Genomic DNA, 20376 nt, shown 5'->3' on the forward strand with positions numbered 1-20376 from the left:
TCTTTTTGGCAATGGCGTAATCGCTTTCATGCCTTACTTCTGATGGAACTCCAGGATTCTTTGCTCAATTTCAAAAGACAAAACAACTTTTATTTAACATGGATAGGATATCTTAATGTAATGTCTCCTAAAGCTAGAAGTTATATTCTCAATAAACTTACTGCATTGGCTAGTTCTACTCCAGCAACTCAAGCTAAATAAATGAGATCGATGTTCCTTGAATTTGGGAGTTGGAGGTTACTCAGGCAAAATGTGAGGGAGGGGGGTAGGGAGGTAGTTTCTCGATGACAGGGAAGGAATGATATTGGTAGTATGCATTAGGTACAGGTTATTAATATATTATTGAGTTTGATACGTTAAAATGGTTCTAGATGGAGGGGGGGGGGAATTAAAGATGGAAGGAATACAAAAATATTGAACACAGTCTGTGTATTGTTTTTGGCATGCATTTCTCTGTCTGTGATATGTTCAATAAAAATTGTTTCAACTAAAAATCAGTCTAGCAGTTGAATGTTGAATCAATTGAATTTGGTACATCAGCTTAGAAGTTATACCTAAATATAAAGAACTACCATAATTGAGTACGGCTATAATTGAGAGCTATGCAATGATTCTGAAATGGTCCCTCAGAAGCTAAGAGCGCAATAAGCACAATTGCTTCATCTTAAAATAAACTTTCCGAACCAGACTGTTAATCTGGGGTTACGTGGTGAGAGAAGAATCCAAAAGCATCCCCCAAACTTTTCAACATTAAGGGCCTTTTTTACCAAACTGCACTAGCGATTTCCATATGGCAATGCTGACAAAGCCCATTCAAGCTGAGTGGGCTTTGTTGCCATTGCCAATGGGAATTGCTAGTGCAGTTTGGTAAAAGAGGCCATCAATAGAAATCAAACATGGAAAAGAAAATAAGATGATACCTTTTTATTGGACATAATACATTTCTTGATTAGCTTTCGAAGGTTGCCTTTCTTCGTCAGATCGGAAATAAGCAAATCCTTTGGCTACCACTTACAATTCTGATCTTATTTTCTTTTCCATGTTTTATTTTGTTTGATTTCTATTGATAACCTTTAAGGGTGGACTAACACGGCTACCACACCTCTCTACTTACGATATAAGAGAGGCCCTAAGTAAAAATCCATCACAATTTAGAATAGATTAAGGGATGCTAGATGGATTAAGAGTAAACCATATAATTCTGGTCTTATAAACAATTTAAGTTGTACAGAGGTTGACCAATCATCACTAATTCTCCTAATACAATTATCAATAATAGAAGAGGTAAGGCCTACATCCTGACCAATAGGGACCAATACAAAAATATCAGCATATGACAACATAAGCTTGCCTGGATTCAGGGGAATTTGTCCAAGTGAGCTCATGTATAAATTGTAAAAATGAGGCTGCCTAAGGATGTTCTAAAGCAAAGAAGAGAGATTGGGAATAAACAGGAAAGTGCTATTCACATATTAAAGATCTGATGGCAGTCCTGACCTCTCTGAGTCAATCATTGGCAGTAATTTAACCTTCCAGGTCTTTAGTCAGGAAACAATACTGACTTGACATTGTTCAGGTATTGTGCTAGTTTCTCCTTCCTTTTACCAAATTACAGTAAAAAGTGGCCTTAGACTGCCCTAGTGGGGTACCAAAGGTGGGGCAGTGTTGGCGGTCTGCCCCAGGTGCAGGCAGCAAGGGAGTGTGATGAGCAGCGGCACGACTGTTGACTCTGCTGGTTCCCTGCTCCGGAACAGGAAGTTGACATGAGAGGGGGCAGGGGACTGGCAGAGTTGACAGCCATGCGACTGCTCAGCGTGCCCCCTAGCTCAGAGGAGGAGGAGGGAGAGAGGGTGGGGGGATGCATCTGGAGGAGGGGGGTTGCTTCTCCCTGGGTGGCAACCAAGCTAGGGATGCCACTAGAGGCCCATATGTGGGTCATTCCCGCTCACTAAGGCCACTTTTACCGCAGGGGTAAAATGACATGTTTTCTGTCTTTAGTATTAATGTCCATGTGTTATTTTCCCATTAGTGTGTGAGTCAGTACTTCAACTCATTATGTAGGTGGTAAGGGCTTATACATTAAGCACATGTTAATTAGTTACAGCTAACTGATTAGCACAGAACCACACCCACTCTCTGATCCAGACCTGCGTAGAGTGCTAAAATATACATTTTAGTTTTTAGTGCATGCACATCCAAATCTTACCATGAGATGCCTGAGTGTACCCCAATGGGAAGCCATTTTTTCTACAGTAAACACACTTAGGGGTCCTTTTACGAAGCTGCGGCAAAATGGGGCTGTGCTGGCATCAGCATGTGTTTTTGATGCATGCCAAGGCCCCCTTTTACTGCAGTGGGTAAAAGGGCAGGTTTCCCTTTTCTTAAAGAAATGGTTGTGTGGCCATTTCAGTGGGGGGGGGGGGGGGGGCACTTACCACCACCTATTGAGGTGGCAGTAAGGGCTCCTGCTCTAACTCAGTGGTAACCGGGCAGCGTGCAGCACTGCCCGATTACCGCCAGGTACACACTGGTGCTACAAAAATGTAAATTTTTTGCAGCATACGCTGGGGGGAGAGAACTACCGCTGGGCTGCTAAGGTAGGCCGGCGGTACTTCCCTTTTAGCGAACGGTAAGCCTGCATTGGGCTTACCGGCACTTTATAAAAGGGCCCCTCAATGCTTACTGCAGCTTAGTGGAAGGATCCCCTTTATTTGTCAAGCAATCATATATATTTAGGGCAGAGCTTCACAACCCAGTCCTCAGGACACACCTAGCCAGTTGGGTTTTCAGGATGATACTACTACTACTTATTTCTAAAGCGCTACTAGATGTACGCAGCACTGTACACTTGAACATGAGACAGTCCCTGCTCGACAGAGCTTACAATCTAATTAGGACAGACAGAACAAGAGATAAGGGAATATTAAAGTGAGGATGATAAAATAAGGGTTCTGAACAAAGTGAATAAGGGTTAGGAGTTAAAAGCAGCATCAAAAAAGGTGGGCTTTTAGCTTAGATTTGAAGACGGCCAGAGATGGAGCTTGACGTACCGGCTCAGGAAGTCTATTCCAGGCATATGATGCAGCAAGATAAAAGGAACGGAGTCTGGAGTTAGCAGTGGAGGAGAAGGGTGCAGGTAAGAGAGATTTACCCAGTGAATGGAGTTCCCGGGGAGGAATGTAGGGAGAGATGAGAGTGGAGAGGTACTGAGAAGCTGCAGAGTGAATACACTTATAGGTCAATAAGAGGAGTTTGAACCAGGGGCGTATCTGAGGTTCGGCGGTAGGGGGGGCCAGGGCCAGAGTGAGGGGGCACATTATAGCCCCCCCCCCCCCCCGCTGCTGCCATTACCGACCCCCCTGACGCCGTCACCTAGCTTTGCTGGCGGGGGACCCCAACCCCCCGCCAGCTGACGTCCACTTCCTCCTGCCTTTAAAAATATTCCTTCAGCTGGCGGAGTCTTCTTCGTCCTCCGTGGCGTGCTGTTCATTCAAAGAGCTGCAATCCAGTTTCGGAGTCTGACGTCACTGCACTGTAAGTCTGACGTCCTGCACGTACAACGTGCAGCGACGTCAGACTCCGAAACTGGATTGCAGCTCTTTGAATGAACAGCACGCCACAGAGGACGAAGAACAGAAGACCCCGCCAGCTGAAGGAATATTTTTAAAGGCAGGAGGAATCAGACGTCGGCTGGTGGGGGGTTGGGGTCCCCCGCCAGCAAAGGTAGGGGGGTCCAGGGCGAAATCTGCGGGGGCCCAGGCCCCTGTGGCCCCACGCAGATATGCCCCTGGTTTGAACTGTATGCGGAAACAGATAGGAAGCCAGTGAAGTGATTTGAGGAGAGGGCTAATATGAGCATAACGACACTGAATATGCATGAGAAAGATGTGCATGCCCTACCTCCATGGTATGCACATTTATCTCATGCATATTCATTGTGGGTATCCTGGAAAACCGACTGTCTAGGTGTGTCTCAAGGACTGAGTTGAGAACCCCTGACTTAGGGTGAATCTAGTCCAGTAATACTTAGGGCTCCTTTTAATACGCTGCAATAAGCGCTAGTGCGTGCTTACTGCAGCTTATAAGGATTTACCACGGGATGTGCTGAGGTGTCCTGCAGTAAAAGCCCAAAGTGCATGCGCAAACCACATACTAAAAAATTGTTCTTTATTTTACTCGGAGGGGGGCGTGACAGTGCGAAGCAGTTAGCACAGCCACATTACTGCACGCTAACTGATTAATATGGGATTAGCATGTGAGCTCTTAATGCCTACAAAGTGGGTGTTGATAAGTGCTCACACACTAATTTTTGGTAATGGCCACCCATTAAAGGCAACATTAGCACATGGCCATTAAGTCGGAAAATTGCCATTCTCCGAGAACAAGCTGGCTTGTATATTCTCACATGTGGGTGACACCGATCTGCATTGCCTGGGTGATGAGGATCGGCATCCACCCACATGTGAGAATATGAAGCCTGCTACAAGTAAGTATCTTCGCTTTCTCCGAGGTCAAGCAGGCTTGCATATTCTCACATGTGGATGACGCCGATTCACGTTGACCAGGCGATGTGGATCGGCATCACCCACACGTGAGAATATGAAGCCTGCTGTCCTCGGAGAATACCTGCTACAGGTAAGTATCTTCACTTGCTCTGGCTGCAGTACAAATGGCCTTAGCGCACAGGAAAAGCACACTAAGGCCACTTTTTACCACAGCTTAGTAAAAGGACCCCTAAGTGCTGTCTGCAGTCTACTTATAATTAGGGCTTCTGCTTTTATGTTTTAATTGATAAATACCCCGGTGCAAAAACTTTAAGGGCCTCTTTTACCAAAAATGTGCCAGCAATTCCTGGCACAGTAATGCCAACAAAGCCCATTCACTTTCAGTGGGCTTCATTGGCATTTTGCCACGTGAGACTTACTAGTGTGGTTTGGTTAAAGAGGCCCTAAAATATGTAGGTGTTTATTGGATAAACACTGGAAAAATATAATTTCCCCTAGTCCTCTCTCATTCTTCCGCTGGTTTGTCTTGTATCATTTACGTGCCTTTTCTGCATTTACAATTTGATTACACTAGAAAAAGTACAAAACAATAGTCCCTGTGGCAGAAAAACACTGGTAAACACCAATTTTTGTACTCACAATTAATCCCTAATTAGCTGGAAAATAACTGAGTTTATCATTTATAAACACCTAGAATAGAAGATCTAATTATAATACTCCCAAGGTACGTTAATCATTCCTAACAATGTAGACCTTGCTGAACCCTGTTGCTTAAATGTTAACTGTGTTGTCTATTTGTCACTATCATGCTCTAAGAAAACCACACATTCTGGCACTGACATTTACAGTCATATAAGACTGAAAGATGACTCAGAAGGCTGGTCCCACACATGTAATGATTTTTTATTTACACAATATTGTTCACTGCTTGTGCCATAATCTTTATGGGCAGGGAGTTTACTAGTAGTTAAGGAGGAGCTTAACCTTGGATAGTCTAACCCAGTAAAGCCCTCTTCAGGGAGGATTTCTGCTATTGTAATCTACATATTTTTATTTTAGGGGCTTTAAAGGGTCCTTGAAGTGTTATTTTCAAAGAAACAGTTATCATGGGCATTGCATAGAGTTCAATAAACCAGTCAGATAGCTCAGAATGTCATCTTATTGCGATGACAGTACATATTAACAAAAAGTCTTTGTCTTTTATCAGGTTCTCATAACTCTCTTGCTGTCATATTTACAAAGGCGAACTCGGCCACACAAGATTGACGACAAGCTCCCCCTGGAGCAAAGGTTTGGTATCACGGTGTAAGTACTCCTCTCAGACATACAATCAGAGCACACTATTGGGGCAAGCCTATACACTGGTGCCTAGAGGTATGCACCACCTACAGGCATCAAAGGTACTATTAATTGAAAGGTACTAGGTGCTTCTCTATGTTAACGCCAAAATGTCGTAGAGCCTAACTGGACAGAGCATGGAGAGGTGGTCTCTCTGTTATAATTTATAGAAAACTATAACTTGTGTGTCTCTTGACACACTTAGGTTTGCCAACTTAAGCCTGCCATTAACATGGCATAAGAGAGCATGCCTAAATATTAGCACACCAATGCCAATATTATGCTAGTATTCTATAACGGAATCTTGATACCAAGATGCTGTTATAGAATTGAAGTTAAGCCTATGGTGTTGGGGCGCCTAAACTGAGTCACCAATTTATAGAATCAGTCTGTGTATTTTCTTATTACTACATTCAAAATCAATAGATAGTGGTCAATCCCAGTTTACTAGTCTGTTCAGGGAATCAGTATGAGCATTTCTTAATTATTCATCATATTTTAATGTTCTTATCTATTAATGGAAGGAAAAAGAGCCTCAGTTGTTGCTGAAACCAAAAACAGCGTTCATAGGAATTGCATGTTTAGGCATTCTCAGCTCAGCTGCATTTAATCATCGGCTCAAAAAAACCTCCATATCAAATATATAGACTCTTTATTTATGATTTATATTTTTTTATCAAAACATTTTTCATCCAAAATTTAACATTCACGTATTTGTCAATCATTTACAATTTTTCACTCGTTGAGCATCAGAGACAGACTTATGTTGTTAATGGACTGTACCAACGGGAGCCCGTTCACATCCACTTCTTCAGGGGGAGGTCCTCAATTAGTCTCATTCTCAGTAGCACCGCTCTCCATTCATACTGCTCAGCCGAATAGAGAGCGGTGCTACTGAGAATGAGACTAACTGAGGACTTCCCCTGAAGAAGCGGATGTGAAACGGGCTCCCCTTGGGACAGTCCAATAACAAGATAAGTCTCTCTTATTCTCTCTGATGTTCAACGAGTGAAAAATTGTAAATGATTGAGAAATATGTGAATGTTTGACTAGATCCACTAGATTTGTTCAGGAAATCAAAAAAATAAGGAGTTTTAAATTTTGGATGAAAAACTTTGATAAATAATAAAAATCATAAATAAAAAGAGAAAAAAGTCTATATATCTGATAAGGAGGGTTTTTGGAGCCAATGATTAAATGCAGCTGAGCTGAGAACGCCTAACCATGCAGTTCCTATGAATGCTGTTTTGGTTTCAGCAACAACTGAGGCTCTTTTTCTTTCCGTTAATGGATAAGATCAGTAAGATATGATGAATAATTAAGAACTGCTCATACAGATTCCCTGACTAGATTAGTAAGCTGCAATTGATCACTATCTATTGATTTTGAGTGGAAACTTTTTGCCAGCAATCATTTTTCTTCATTTGATATTTCTTATTACTACATTGTAATTAAAAGCTGATGCTAATGGCTCATAACTAACTAGTGTCAAATCCAAAGTCAACCCTTTTATAAATGGTGAGACAGAGAATGTGATGCTTAATGTACTAAAGTGCACGAGCATCAGCCAGTAATGCACATACTCAAGGTCAGTGTTAATGCCATGCAAATGATACCTATACGGACAGTATCACAAAAACTTAAGAGCACCCACCAAGAAATAGTTAAGAAGCATTTTTATGAGTGCACCTTTTCATTGCACTAGCAACTAACAAGCTGTTTTGCATAGTTTTGCATCGTCTTCTTTTTAGGTTAAAAATGCCCTAGTGGTGGAGTGATGTAATTACAATTTATGGAATTTTAGATGAAATTTGTCAAAGGACACTGAGTCTCCACTTGAGCTCACACCAGTCAGGGAATTCACAAAAATAATAAAATTAGAACTGTTATTATTTTTGTGAATTCCCTGAGTTGTGCGAGTTCAAGTGGCAGGCCAGTGCCCATGACAAATTTCATCTAAATTTCAATTGTAATTACATCACTCCACCACTAGGACATTTCTATTAGCATAGTTTTTTGCGTATCTGCTCTCACAGACTGGTTGGCATACATTAAAAGCATTATTACTGTGCATCAACTAGCTTTCTGTGTGCTAATAGCACTTTTTACCCACATTAGTACTTTCAAAACTGTTAACACACTTTAGTACACAGGCTGCTATGCTGAAATATAACACTGAAAGGATGCTCTACTTTGTTGATTTTCCTTGTTCACAAAGAAACAATCCTAAAAATACTAACCAAAGCAAAATTCCATAAAAATGTCTAAAAATATAATAAAAATAACTGGAGATCATCTCATAACATTTTGAGTCATTAAATCCAGCCCTATATTTACAGCCACTATTTTAACTTACACTTTGATATAATCCAGGGGTGGACTGATCATACTACTACTGCTAGTAATTTGTAAAGTGCTACTAGATGAACGCAGCACTGCACACATTATGAACAGGTACTTTCTCTGTCCCTGGGGGCTCACGATCTAAGATCACAATGAACTGCAGAGGGAATCAAGCCCAGGTTGCCAGGATCAAAGCCTACTGCACTAACCATTAGGCTACTCCTCCTCCCCCATTGGAACAATAGGGAAGTACCTGAGGGCCCACAGCAGTAGGTGACCCACTCTCCCCTAGCTTCCATATAATTCAAAGCCATATTTTCAAAGTACTTAGACTTATAAAGTTACCTGGAGGGAAATTTTTGATATCACGTCTAAGTCGGACTTTGGACATTTTGTGCAAAATGTCCCAAATCTGAAGAGCAAATTAGCCATTTTCAAAAAAGCAAAATGTCTTTTTTTTTCGAAAATACCATTTGTAACAAGGTTTTGTGCTCTGTGTGTTTATCTTTTAAGGTCATTTAAAAAAAAAAAAAACAACAAAAACAAGTTCAAAATGTAGAGAATCAAGCCATTGGAATGTAGGAGGGGCCAGCATTTTTAGCAGACTGGTCTCTCAGACATCCCAGGAGAGCAACAGGGCACCCTAGGGGACACTGCTGTGGACTTCATATAAAAGCTCCCAGGTACACATCTCACCATTGCTCTCTTACCTTGTCTGCTGAGCCCTCCAAAACCCACCCAAAACCTACTGTACACAATTGTACACCACTGCAATAGCCCTTATGGGTGAGTGGGACACCCTTATGGGTACAGTGGGTTTCTGGTGAGTTTTGGAGGGCTCACATTTTTCACCACAAGTGTAACTGGTAGGAGAGGTACGAGCCTGGGACCATCTGTCTACAGTGCACTGCACTGACCACTACACTACTTCAGGGACCTGCATGCTGCTCTAATGGACCTGGCTATAACATCTGAGGCTATCATAGAGGATGGTATGTACTATTTTTATTCACATTTTGGGGTGGGGGGTGGGAAAGGGTCACTGATCACTGGAGTAAGGGGAAGGTTATTCCTGATTCCTTCCCGTGGTCATCTAGTAATTTGGGGCACCTTTTTGTGCCTTATTCTTTCTGAAAACAGATCTAGACCAAAACTTTGAAGATTTTACCCTAGGCATTTTCGTTTTGTTCCATTATGGCTGTAAAACATCCAAGTGTTAGGCACAGCCTAAGCCAACCCTAATCTCCCTTTTGAAAGATCCTGACACACCCCCTTGTGATTTGGATGCACTGCAGATGAAATGCAAAGATTAACATCTGCAAAACACGTTTCAAAAATACTGATTTGGACGTTTAGACAAGAAATCCATCCAAATGGTGCTTTATGACACTTTTTGGACACTTTTCTCTTTTGAAATTGAGCCCCATAGTAACCTATGGAACTGTGTAAGTCTAAGTGCTTTGAAAATGAGCCTCATCATCACTTTTGATAGGTAGTTAGGGGCCCATGACCCTTATTGCATGAGGGACCAGATCACTGTCAGTCCAGCCCTCATATAATCACTGAGCTACCTCCATTTGTGCAAAGTGACATTGGTGCAATGGTCTACTCATTTTTTTGGCAGGTCCTTCTCAATCTCTACTTCAGATCCTTCAGGACCACCAGCTTTATTTACTTATTTAAAACATGTACAGCCTGCAATATCTACGATTCTCAGTGGATGACAATAAAAGATATATATAATTAATTTTAGTTATCACACTTGATATACCACCATTGACCTTGACATAAGCATCACCACGGTTTACATATTAAAAACAGAAGGAGAAGGGAAATAAAATAGCAGGGGGAAAGGAGAGAGTGAAAAGGCAACATGGTGGTAAAAGGAGATAGCTAAGTCAACAGCACTATTCAGCAATAGCTTTGCAGGCCCCCCCCCCCCCCCAATTAGAAATAAAAGCCTATACAATCACCTGCTATCTAGGTAATCTGTCCCCCAAGGGATTTTCCTACACTTCTCCACAGGACTGCTGAGAGACTGGGCCGGGCCCAGGGCAAGACTGCCCCCGAGGTCGTCGTCACCCCCCCCCCCCCCCCCCGGGCCGCCGTGCTGCAGTCACCACCCGCCCCCTCTGTCCGCCACCGGGCCGGGCCCTCTGCATTGAAATCATCCCAGCTCCTCACCTGCCACATCCGTGACTGAAAGAGCAGCAGCAGATCGGATTTGCCTCCCTTCGGACCTTCCCTCCCTGTGTCCTGCCCTCGCGGAAGTTACATCAGACTAGGGTGGAACACAGGGAGGGAAGGCCTGAAAGGAGGCAAATCCAATCTGCCGCTGCTGCGCTTTCAGTCACAAAGGTGACAGGTGAGGTTCTGTGATGATTTCAATGCAGGGGGCCCAGGGAATTTTGTCCCCCCCCCCCCCCTGCCCCCTATCAGCGGCCCTGCTTCTCCAGCACTCTCGATGCTTGTTCCTAATATTACTGTATTTTTATGAAAATATTGTAGTTCTTGATGATTGGACAGTTATTCTTTCAGTATTTATTACTCTTCTGTTTACCAGCGATTTGTTAATTAGCTAAGCTGTTACTCTGTCCAATGACTGAGTTTCCAAGCTTATTACACACTTTTTATCCCTTCCACCACGTTGCCATCTAGGCAGTTTACACTCTAAAAATAATAAAATAATAAAAAAGGGGAAGTGTCAGAATAATAAAGCATAGTGAGGGGAAAAAAGGGGGCAGAACTACCATTAGATTCTAGCCCTTTGATTGGCTAACAAGCTCTAGCCTTTGGCAGAGATGCCAAGTTACCCAGTTTCAGACTTTTTGGCCAGTTCTAGTTCTGAAGGTATATCCCAAAGCACTGTGGGATTTGTAGTGTCTGATCCAGCCCAATGAAATCAGTAATGCAAGTCCTATTATGCCAACTACACAAAGACTCCAGTATTTTTTCTTTATCACAAAAACATTTTGTTATATTGCAATGCCCGCTAACCTCACTAGCACTGCTGCCTACTATTAAAACCTCACACATTCACTCCTCCGCTCACCTTGCACACCTGTATTTAATTTAAATACAAAACAGTTGATTTTACATTTTAAACTGCATACTTATACAGTTTCGTATTGTGCATATGTTTTGCCATGCTTATACATTATATCATACTCAAATAATCAAAACTCAGTCCTGCCAGCTAAATGGTCCTTTTCCTACAAACGCCACGCCTTCCGCATGGACGCAGTGAAAATGTTTCCACATAAACGCTGGATGACTGTTCTTCATGGACAAACTCTGTATGTCCGTTAAACCTCCGTTGGCTGTTCAAATACGCCACCTCCAGTCATTAGTATGCATCACAATACAGGTGCTGTGTGCTCGGTGACTAACTCAACAGTCCACCATATCTGTTTCATGTTGTTATGCCGGCTCCTCAATGCAGGACCGCATTTCACAAATCTTCCTCAGGAGAAACCACCATCAAATTTGTTCTACACCTCCAGTGGCTGCATGCCGGATTGAAACTCTCTTAGGGCATCTGTGGCTCAGCCCTAAGGGAGTTTCAGTCCGGCATGCAGCCACTGGAGGTGTAGAACAAATTTGATGGTGGTTCCTCCTGAGGAAGATTTGTGAAAAAGCTGTAGTGGCAATTTTATAAAATGGATTTTCCTCAAAATGGATATTCCTCTGCTGCCACATGTACCAGTGGTGCAGCTAGGATTTTTTTTTTATGGTGGATGCATCTCCATCCGCTACCCTTTGCCACCCCCTCACTGTCGCCCCCACCTTAAAATCCTCTGCTGCAGTCTGCACCTGGGCATAACTGCAGCACTCATAGGCTGACTGTGGCCTGCACCAAGACTTCATCCCTGAACCATCCTGCCCTTCACAAACTAGGAAGTTGTGTCAGAAGGGGCAAGACAGTTCAGAGAGGAAGTCCTGGTGCAGATGGCAGGCAGCCTATAAGTGCCAATGCCGCTGCCCAGGTGAAAACTGCAGCAGAGAGGATTTTAAGGTGGAGGTTGGATCTGACAGGAGGTATGTATACCACTGATGCCACTGACTTAGACATTAATACATTTTGCCCTGTTCATAAAGGAAGTTTCAGTTTGTAAAATTGATGGTCCTTTCTCCCACGGATAAAATTAGGTGCGCTCTTTTACAATGAGCATACAAATTGTGAGCAGTCCAGGGACAGAAAACTACCTACCATTCAGTGGAGAACTGCTCAATCAGAGCACCCTTCTGTAACCTGGATGTATCAAGTACTAGGTCTAAATGCAGACATCCATCTTTCTGAACATGGGCAACCCTTCCCCTTCTGTAATCAGAGCTGGACAGCCATATTTTGCCCTCTCCCTCCACCCAAACATGCCCAGACCACTCCCCCTTGCCATATGGATATACTGCAGTGTTAGACGTCCATATACTGGATTTATAAAGTTGGTGTTTGGACATCCATGCAATATGGATGTTTAAATGCTGATTTTCAAATGTCCAAATCACAAATAGAGCTTCTAAAATAAGTACCATAGTAGTTACTAATAAACAATACTATTGCTATAGTATATTTTCTTATACACAATGGTGTTTTATATCTATATCTATCCATCTATATAATTTCAAAAAATGTATTTACCTGCTCTATTAATAATTCTTGGGGTGGCACAAATTCACATACATAATGAATAACAAACATAACACAAAATGCAGATATGCATTCACCAGTACGCATTATAACCAGGTACCTCTCTTGTGCAGCCAGGGATAGAACAATCTCCTCTAACCACAGGCTCCCGGTACAATGAAGAAACAGATATCCATCAGTAACTTCAAACTCAAGGACTTTATTCCATGCAGGTTTCTAGTACACAGTTCCCACAGCAGCATAGCACATACCAGGATTCAATACAGGCTTATAGGCTCCAGTCTGGGCTCTTTATCCAGTGCACAATAAACAGTAATTCAATTCCCAAGACAAACAGTTCTTTCCATTCATCATCACAGTTCAGTCACCAAGCAGCATTTTCTACCTTCAGGAGAGTTCAATATTTTAGGGACTTCTTCTACCCAAGGGTTTTCCCCTGCATCAGCTTCACAGTGAATTCAATACCTTTGGGACTTCCTCTCACCCAAGGAATTTCAGCCTGCAAATACTTTAGGGACCTCCCTGCCCAAGGGTTTTCAGCCTGCAACTGCTTCTCTCTCCTGTTTCTCTCCACTGCTGCTCTCCTGGGTCTCCTTCCCACCTGCCTAATCAATCCCTGGCTTCTGCCTTCATAACCAATCATTCTCCACTCATTAGCTTCTCTACACACCCATACCAGCTGAGTTGAGCATTAGCCTAATGAGGAGCTCCTGCACACAGGGTTTCCTAGCTTTCTTTCCCCCTAGTGGCAGCCAATCTACACCTCCTGTTAGCCTACACCCATGTCCTCCCCCATTGCAGCTAGGAGTCCAGTCCGGGTTTCTCATCTCACCCCCTGGCTCCTTGCCTGCAATGCCTTCTGGGACTTGTAGTTCAGACTGAAACTGCCTTAACCCAACTATCCTGTATGTGAATTTATCACAGCATATTAATCATTAGTGTACCTTAAAACTTTTAGCAAGTGTAGAATTGATTCAGTGCACATTAACCTGTGAATTAATGCACAATATGTTATGGTAAGCATTGAACGATTGTTGCTTAAAACGAATGTATAAAATGAACTGAAAAAAAGGCTGAAAATCAGAGGGAAAAAAAAGGCTTTGTGAACTGAAAACAAAGCGAAGCTTTTTGCCCTGGGCACATCCCTAATACATAACTAATTTATAACAAATTCACATACATAGTAACACTCATATTATTTGCTTATACATAGCTGTAACAGAGATGTCAAGGGTGGTCCAATCCAAAGACTGCAATGTACCCTCCAATGAGTGAGATTGAATGCCAATGAAAGAGGTTTTTCATGCGATGCATTTGGTGTATAAATGTGGAAAGATTTGCCTGTTATACTCATGTGCAAGTATTTCCCCTCTCTATGTTCACTCCCCCCTTGCAATGCTATTTTCTCTCTTCTCCTTTCTCCTGACATTTCTTTTTCTGTTCCCCCTCCCCCAAAGTCTAGCACCTATCCCCAAGTCTAGCATCTCTTTTTTTGTCTTCCCTCTCCTAGTAAGCATAATTTCCTCTCCATTCCCTCTATTCCCATAGCCCACGATCTCCCTTCTCCCACTTCTTCCTCCCCCTGCAGTCCTGAATCTACCTCAATGTATCCCAGCCCCTTCTTCTCCAACACAGTGATCTGTCATCTCAGTGGCCTATCATCTTCCTTCTCCCTTCTTTCTTTCTTTCTTTCTTTCTTTCTTTCTCCTTCCTTCACCCCTCCCATTGCTGCTGCAGTCTACCTTGTCCCATTTTTTCTTCCCTGCAGTTCCCCTATCTTGCCAGAAATCATGCCAGGAGTAGTTGTCAAAAAGATAGTGCAGGATCTTTCAACCTAGGTCAGGCTGGAAGCCTATAGTGTCTCCACCCACTCTGATGCAGACTACCTGTTCTGGAGTGGGTAGGAACAGGGCAGGTCTCCAGCATGATCTAGGCCAGTGGTTCTCAAACTTGTCCTGGGCAACCACCAGACAGTTGAGTTTTCAGGATATCCCTAATGAATATGCATGAGAGATATTTGTATATAATGGAGAAGACAAGCATGCAAATCTCTCATACGTATTTATTACATTAATACTATGAGTAATTTTCAAACATGTACAAACATTTTTTAATACTGATATCTAACACTTTAGTCCAATATAAAATCTCACATAGGTATTAACCATACCACCCTACCTTACCATCCTACCTTGGATTACATACCCTGATAAAAATTACCACAAAGTCAATAATTGAAGCAGTTGTTCTCATATGCACTGTCCAAATCAAAGTGATTTGTGTGAAGATGTCTTAAGTTGGAGCAGAAGGAATTCCTTCTAGAAGTTCTAACAAAGATTTATTCAAGGAGAGTTGAATCCTGGTTTGAGGGAAAGATGCTGGATCATGCTGAGGACAAGGGTTGGGAATGGAAAAGTGCAGAAGAGATGTTTGGAGGAGACAGGAGATGCTGCAGCAGATTCAATTCTTTAATCGCTGTTAGTTTTTTTTTAAATCATGATTGGTGATTAATGCGTTAATCGCATAGTTAACTGCTATTAACTTCCAGCCTTAGGTAAAAAGAAAAGACTTCATTGGTAACTAATGCTCTTGAGGAAGGACTTTCTGTTTGATTTGGACAGTGCATATGAGAGTGCATATGAGAGCAACTGCTTCAATTATTGACTGGGGGAATTTTTATCGAGGTATATAATTCAGGATAGGATCATATGGTTAATACTTATGTGAGATTTTAAATATTGGAATAAAGTGTTAGATATTTGTACTAAAAAATGTTTGAACATGTTTGAAAATTAGTCATAGTATTAATGTGTGGAATGATATTGACTAATATATGAGAGAACAGCCCTATATTGTGTATTATGCATATTCATTAGGGATATCCTAAAAATCTGACTTGCTGGAGGTCCCCCAGGTCAGGTTTGAGAACCACTGGCTTAAGCTGAAAGGTCCCCTGCTTCCTGCTGACATTGCTACCCTTGTAGCTGATGAGGTTTCAGACATGTGTGGTTCTTTGGGAGGGGGGGCAGAGTTTGCTTGGAAGAGGTGCTGGGGAAGAGAGGGGAGGGACCCTACTGCCTGATCGCCACTGATGAGTAGCAAGAGATCTCATTCTCTCTTCGGTGCCCCAGTCACTTTACTACTGCAGCACTGCAATGACGGCTGAAAATGCATGAGAGGCGAGCCCTTTGTCATGTGAGTGTGAGAGCAAGGCCAGTGCATGTGTCACATGTGTAATGTATGTGACCTTCTATGTATGCTGCTGAAATTAGATCAGCTATGCTACTCAAACTGTTACACTTTAAATTTTATTGTTGCAGGCCAGTCAACTTTCTGAGCAGCTACTCCAATCGCTGGTCTTACGGAGCGGCCTGGGGGGCAACAGCTAGTACAATGTTTCTGCTTTTCTTCGATGAGTATTCCAACTACTTTAACTTTGATATTCCAGCCTGGGGCAAAGGTATGATACCAAACTATTCTCCATTCCTTAAAAGAGGTTTAAAGGTTACAATGCCAAAGGATCTAATCTTTTTTTTATGTTTAATTTTTTTCTGTTGTTCCTCCTCTGCCTGTAAATAAATAAATAGGCAGAGCATGGGCAGGTTCCAGTTACACAGAAGACTGTAAGTTATGCATGTCCCTTCTGCATTTATTTGACTGCAGTTACACCAGGTCTACGGCTGGTATAACTGTGACCACATAAATGTTAGCAGGAGAATCACAGCTGCAAATGCACCTGTGTGATGCTCCTCAAGAGCTCCCAACAGAGCCTGGAAATTCTTTAGAATCACCCAATTAGTATCCAAGCCAGAATATATATAATAATTTAAATAATGAAAGACCATATTTTACCTCCAATCAAAATAGCCTCCGCACACATGGACCTCAGCTAATGAAAACTGAATCTAAAAGCTACAGTGCTTTTACAATGGCTGACTTTGACATTTGGAGTGACTGCTGATGTCATATCTATATAGAGACTTTAATTCCTAAGGAGCTTTCCATCCCAAATCTACAGACTTAAATTCCTGCTAAACTTTTGTATCAAAAGCATTTATTTGGAGCACTGTATTTACTGTATAAACTACCATGAAAGATCATAACTGCATTACTTACAATCACATTACACAAATAAAAAGAATGCAAAGAGTAGCTCTCTCTCTCTCCACCCCCCACCCCCCCAGACTACCTTACAATCCCTTGTGGTCTAGTGGTGTAGTCAGGGCAGGGGTGATCCCCAGTCACTCTTACCCATGTCAGCTCTACTCTCAAAATGGCTGCCAATTGCCACTAGAGGTCATGGCAGCCATTTTGAGAGCAGAGCCAGCATGGACAGGAGTGACTGGGGATAACTCCTGCGCTGGCTATACCCCTAGAACGTCAGGGATTGTAAAATAGACCCAAGGGGGGGCCCCTGTAGGTGGGCAGGGGAAAGGTAACTTGTTTGGAGGGGGAGGGAGGGAAATAAACAGGATAAAGCACAAATTCAGCTTCCACTGAAAACACATGATCAGTTTTGGCCGAAACCGAAACCAGGCAGAAAAAGGATTTTGGACCAGTTTCGGCACTGTAACCAAAATAAAGCTAGATTCGGTCAGTCTTTAATGGCAAAGTTACTTGAATAAATCAGATGCCTCCCTTGACTTCAGATACCCCTTCAGGTTATTCCAGGGATCTCTCTCCTTAGACTCCCCTTGTATTGTAATCTCTTCAAATCCAAGCTGTGTAATTTCTCTTCTCACCTGAAAATTTGCAAAGCACTTCTTTTTTTTTTTTTCACTTGTTTCAAACATCAACAGTACTATGTCTTGTTGTAGTTTAACCTTGGTAAACATTTCTTCATAGTTTCCAGAGATCCATCTTGATCCCTTGTGTCCCTTCCACTTCTACAAACTGCTAGAAAAACAACCCCTGGCAGATTAAGGAGCCTGCTACGCTTCTTCTCTTTTTGAATAGCTTTGAGATTCCCCATGGTATCCCTCCACAATTGTCCTTACTCCTTGAAGAATTTAGAGGTCTTCTCCTGGAATCATTGGACCCAAACTCAGAGCCCCACAACATTCTGAGCTTTCCTTTTTCATTAATCTTCAACTACCTGGCATAGCTGTAACGCACTCCATACCTACTCTTACTTGTTGTCACATTACATGATATGATACCCGCAAGCGAGTCTTCTCCAGAGTAGCCCCCACACTCTGGAATGCACTGCCTGAAAGGCTCCGCTTAACACAAGACTATCTCTACTTGGGCTGCACATACTGCAGCAGGACATGCTTATCAACTCCTACCTAGCTGATATAAAATTTAACCATCTTTCTAACCTCATGTGCACGTTTTCTTAAATTAGTCACCTTACTTTCTAACTCTTCTTATTCTCTTACCTATCTATATGTTCCATCTTTGCTTATACTCTTCACTGTCAATTACTACTACTACTTAACGTTTCTAGAGCGCTACTAGGGTTACGCAGCGCTGTACAAATTAACAGTTAAGGACGGTCCCTGCTCAAAAGAGCTTACAATCTAAAGGACGAAATGTCAAGTTGGGGCAGTCTGGATTTCCTGAGAAGAGGTGTAGTGATTAGGTGCCGAAGGCGACATTGAAGAGGTGGGCTTTGAGCATTGATTTGAAGATGGGTAGGGAGGGGGCACGGCGTATGGGCTCAGGGAGTTTGTTCCAGGCATGGGGTGAGGCGAGACAGAAAGGGCGGAGCCTGGAGTTGGAGGTGGTGGAGAAGGGTACTGAAAGGAGGGATTTGTCTTGAGAGCGGAGGTTACGGGTAGGGACGTAAGGGGAGATGAGGGTAGAGAGGTAAGGAGGGGCCGCAGATCGAGTGCATTTGTAGGTGAGTAAGAGAAGCTTGAACTGTATGCGGTATCTGATTGGGAGCCAGTGGAGTGACTTGAGGAGTGGGGTGATATGAGTATATCGGTTAAGGTGGAAGATAAGACATCCGGCAGAGTTCTGGATGGACTGAAGGGGGGATAGATGGCTAAGTGGGAGGCCGGTGAGGAGTAGGTTGCAGTAGTCAAGGCGAGAGGTAATGAGAGAGTGGATGAGAGTTCGGGTGGTGTGCTCGGAGAGGAAGGGGCGAATTTTGCTAATGTTATAGAGGAAGAAGCGACAGGTCTTGGCTATCTGCTGGATATGCGCAGAGAAGGAGAGGGAGGAGTCGAAGATGACACTGAGGTTGCGGGCAGATGAGACGGGGACGATGAGGGTGTTATCAACTGAGATAGAGAGTGGAGGGAAAGGAGAAGTGGGTTTGGGTGGGAAAACAATAAGTTCAGTCTTAGACATATTCAGTTTCAGGTGGCGGTTGGACATCCAGGCAGCAATGTCGGATAAGCAGGCCGAGACTTTGGCCTGGGTATCCGCAGTGATTTCTGGTGTGGAGAGATAAAGCTGGGTGTCGTCAGCATAAAGATGATAGTGGAAACCATGAGAAGAGATCAGGGAGCCTAAGGAAGAGGTGTACATTGAAAAAAGAAGGGGCCCAAGGACAGATTCCTGAGGAACTCCAACAGAGAGCGGGATAGGGGAGGAGGACGAACCATGAGAGTGTACTCTGAAGGTACGATGGGAGAGATAAGAGGAGAACCAGGAGAGGACAGAGCCCTGGAACCCAAGGGAGGACAGTGTGTCAAGAAGTAGGTTGTGATTGACAGTGTCAAAAGCGGCGGAGAGGTCGAGGAGGATGAGGATGGAGTAGTGACCTTTGGATTTGGCGAGGAATAGGTCATTGCAGACTTTAGATAGTGCCGTTTCTGTCGAGTGTAGGGGGCGAAAGCCGGATTGAAGCGGATCGAGGATGGCATGAGAGGAGAGAAAATCAATGCAGCGGCTGTGAATAGCGCGTTCAAGTATCTTGGAGAGGAAGGGTAGGAGGGAAATGGGGAAGTAGTTGGAGGGCCAGGTAGGGTCAAGTGATGGTTTTTTGAGGAGTGGAGTGACCACAGCATGCTTGAAGGTGTCCGGGACAGTTGCAGTGGAGAGAGAGAGGTTGAGGATATGACAGATGGTGGGGGTGATGGTAGGAGTGAAGGTGTTAAGTAGGTTAGTGGGGATGGGGTCAGAGGAACAGGTGGTGGCTTTCGAGGAGGAGAGGAGATGGGCGGTTTCCTCTTTGGTGATAGCAGGAAAAGAGGAGGAGAAGGAGGCCTGGGTAGGTTGGATGAGAGAGTGGGTTATAGGCTGAAGAGGAGGAGAAGGATTAGTGGTGAATTCGAGGTTGATCTTCTGGACCTTGTCACGGAAGTAGTGGGCCAGAGATTGAGAAGAGAGTGAAGGGGGGGGGGTGGGAGCAGAGGGCACTTTGAGGAGGGAGTTGAGGGTGGCGAAGAGACGACGAGGGTTAGAGCTGAGGGAATTAGTCAATTGGATGTAATAGTCCTGCTTAGCGAGGAATAGGGAGGATTGGAAGGAGGATAGCATGAATTTGAAGTGAATGAAGTCAGTAAGGGTGTGAGATTTCCTCCAGAGGCGTTCTATTATGTATTGTGTTGACATTGTAAGTAGTATACTATGCTATACTTTGTATTG

General features: G+C 43.3%; 1 protein-coding gene across 1 annotated transcript in view; it reads left to right on the forward strand.

The window, feature by feature from the left end:
• LOC115457648 (stimulated by retinoic acid gene 6 protein-like) overlaps positions 1 to 20376 on the forward strand; it is a 102638-nt gene that overhangs the window by 12851 nt on the left and 69411 nt on the right. Inside the window, exons 3-4 of the mRNA XM_030187175.1 lie at positions 5713 to 5810; positions 16155 to 16294. Of these exons, the coding sequence (XP_030043035.1) occupies positions 5713 to 5810; positions 16155 to 16294 (238 nt within the window). The remainder of the gene's footprint in view (positions 1 to 5712; positions 5811 to 16154; positions 16295 to 20376) is intronic.

The sequence above is a fragment of the Microcaecilia unicolor genome, chromosome 1, assembly GCF_901765095.1.
Source record: "Microcaecilia unicolor chromosome 1, aMicUni1.1, whole genome shotgun sequence".
NCBI classification, from domain to species: domain Eukaryota; kingdom Metazoa; phylum Chordata; class Amphibia; order Gymnophiona; family Siphonopidae; genus Microcaecilia; species Microcaecilia unicolor.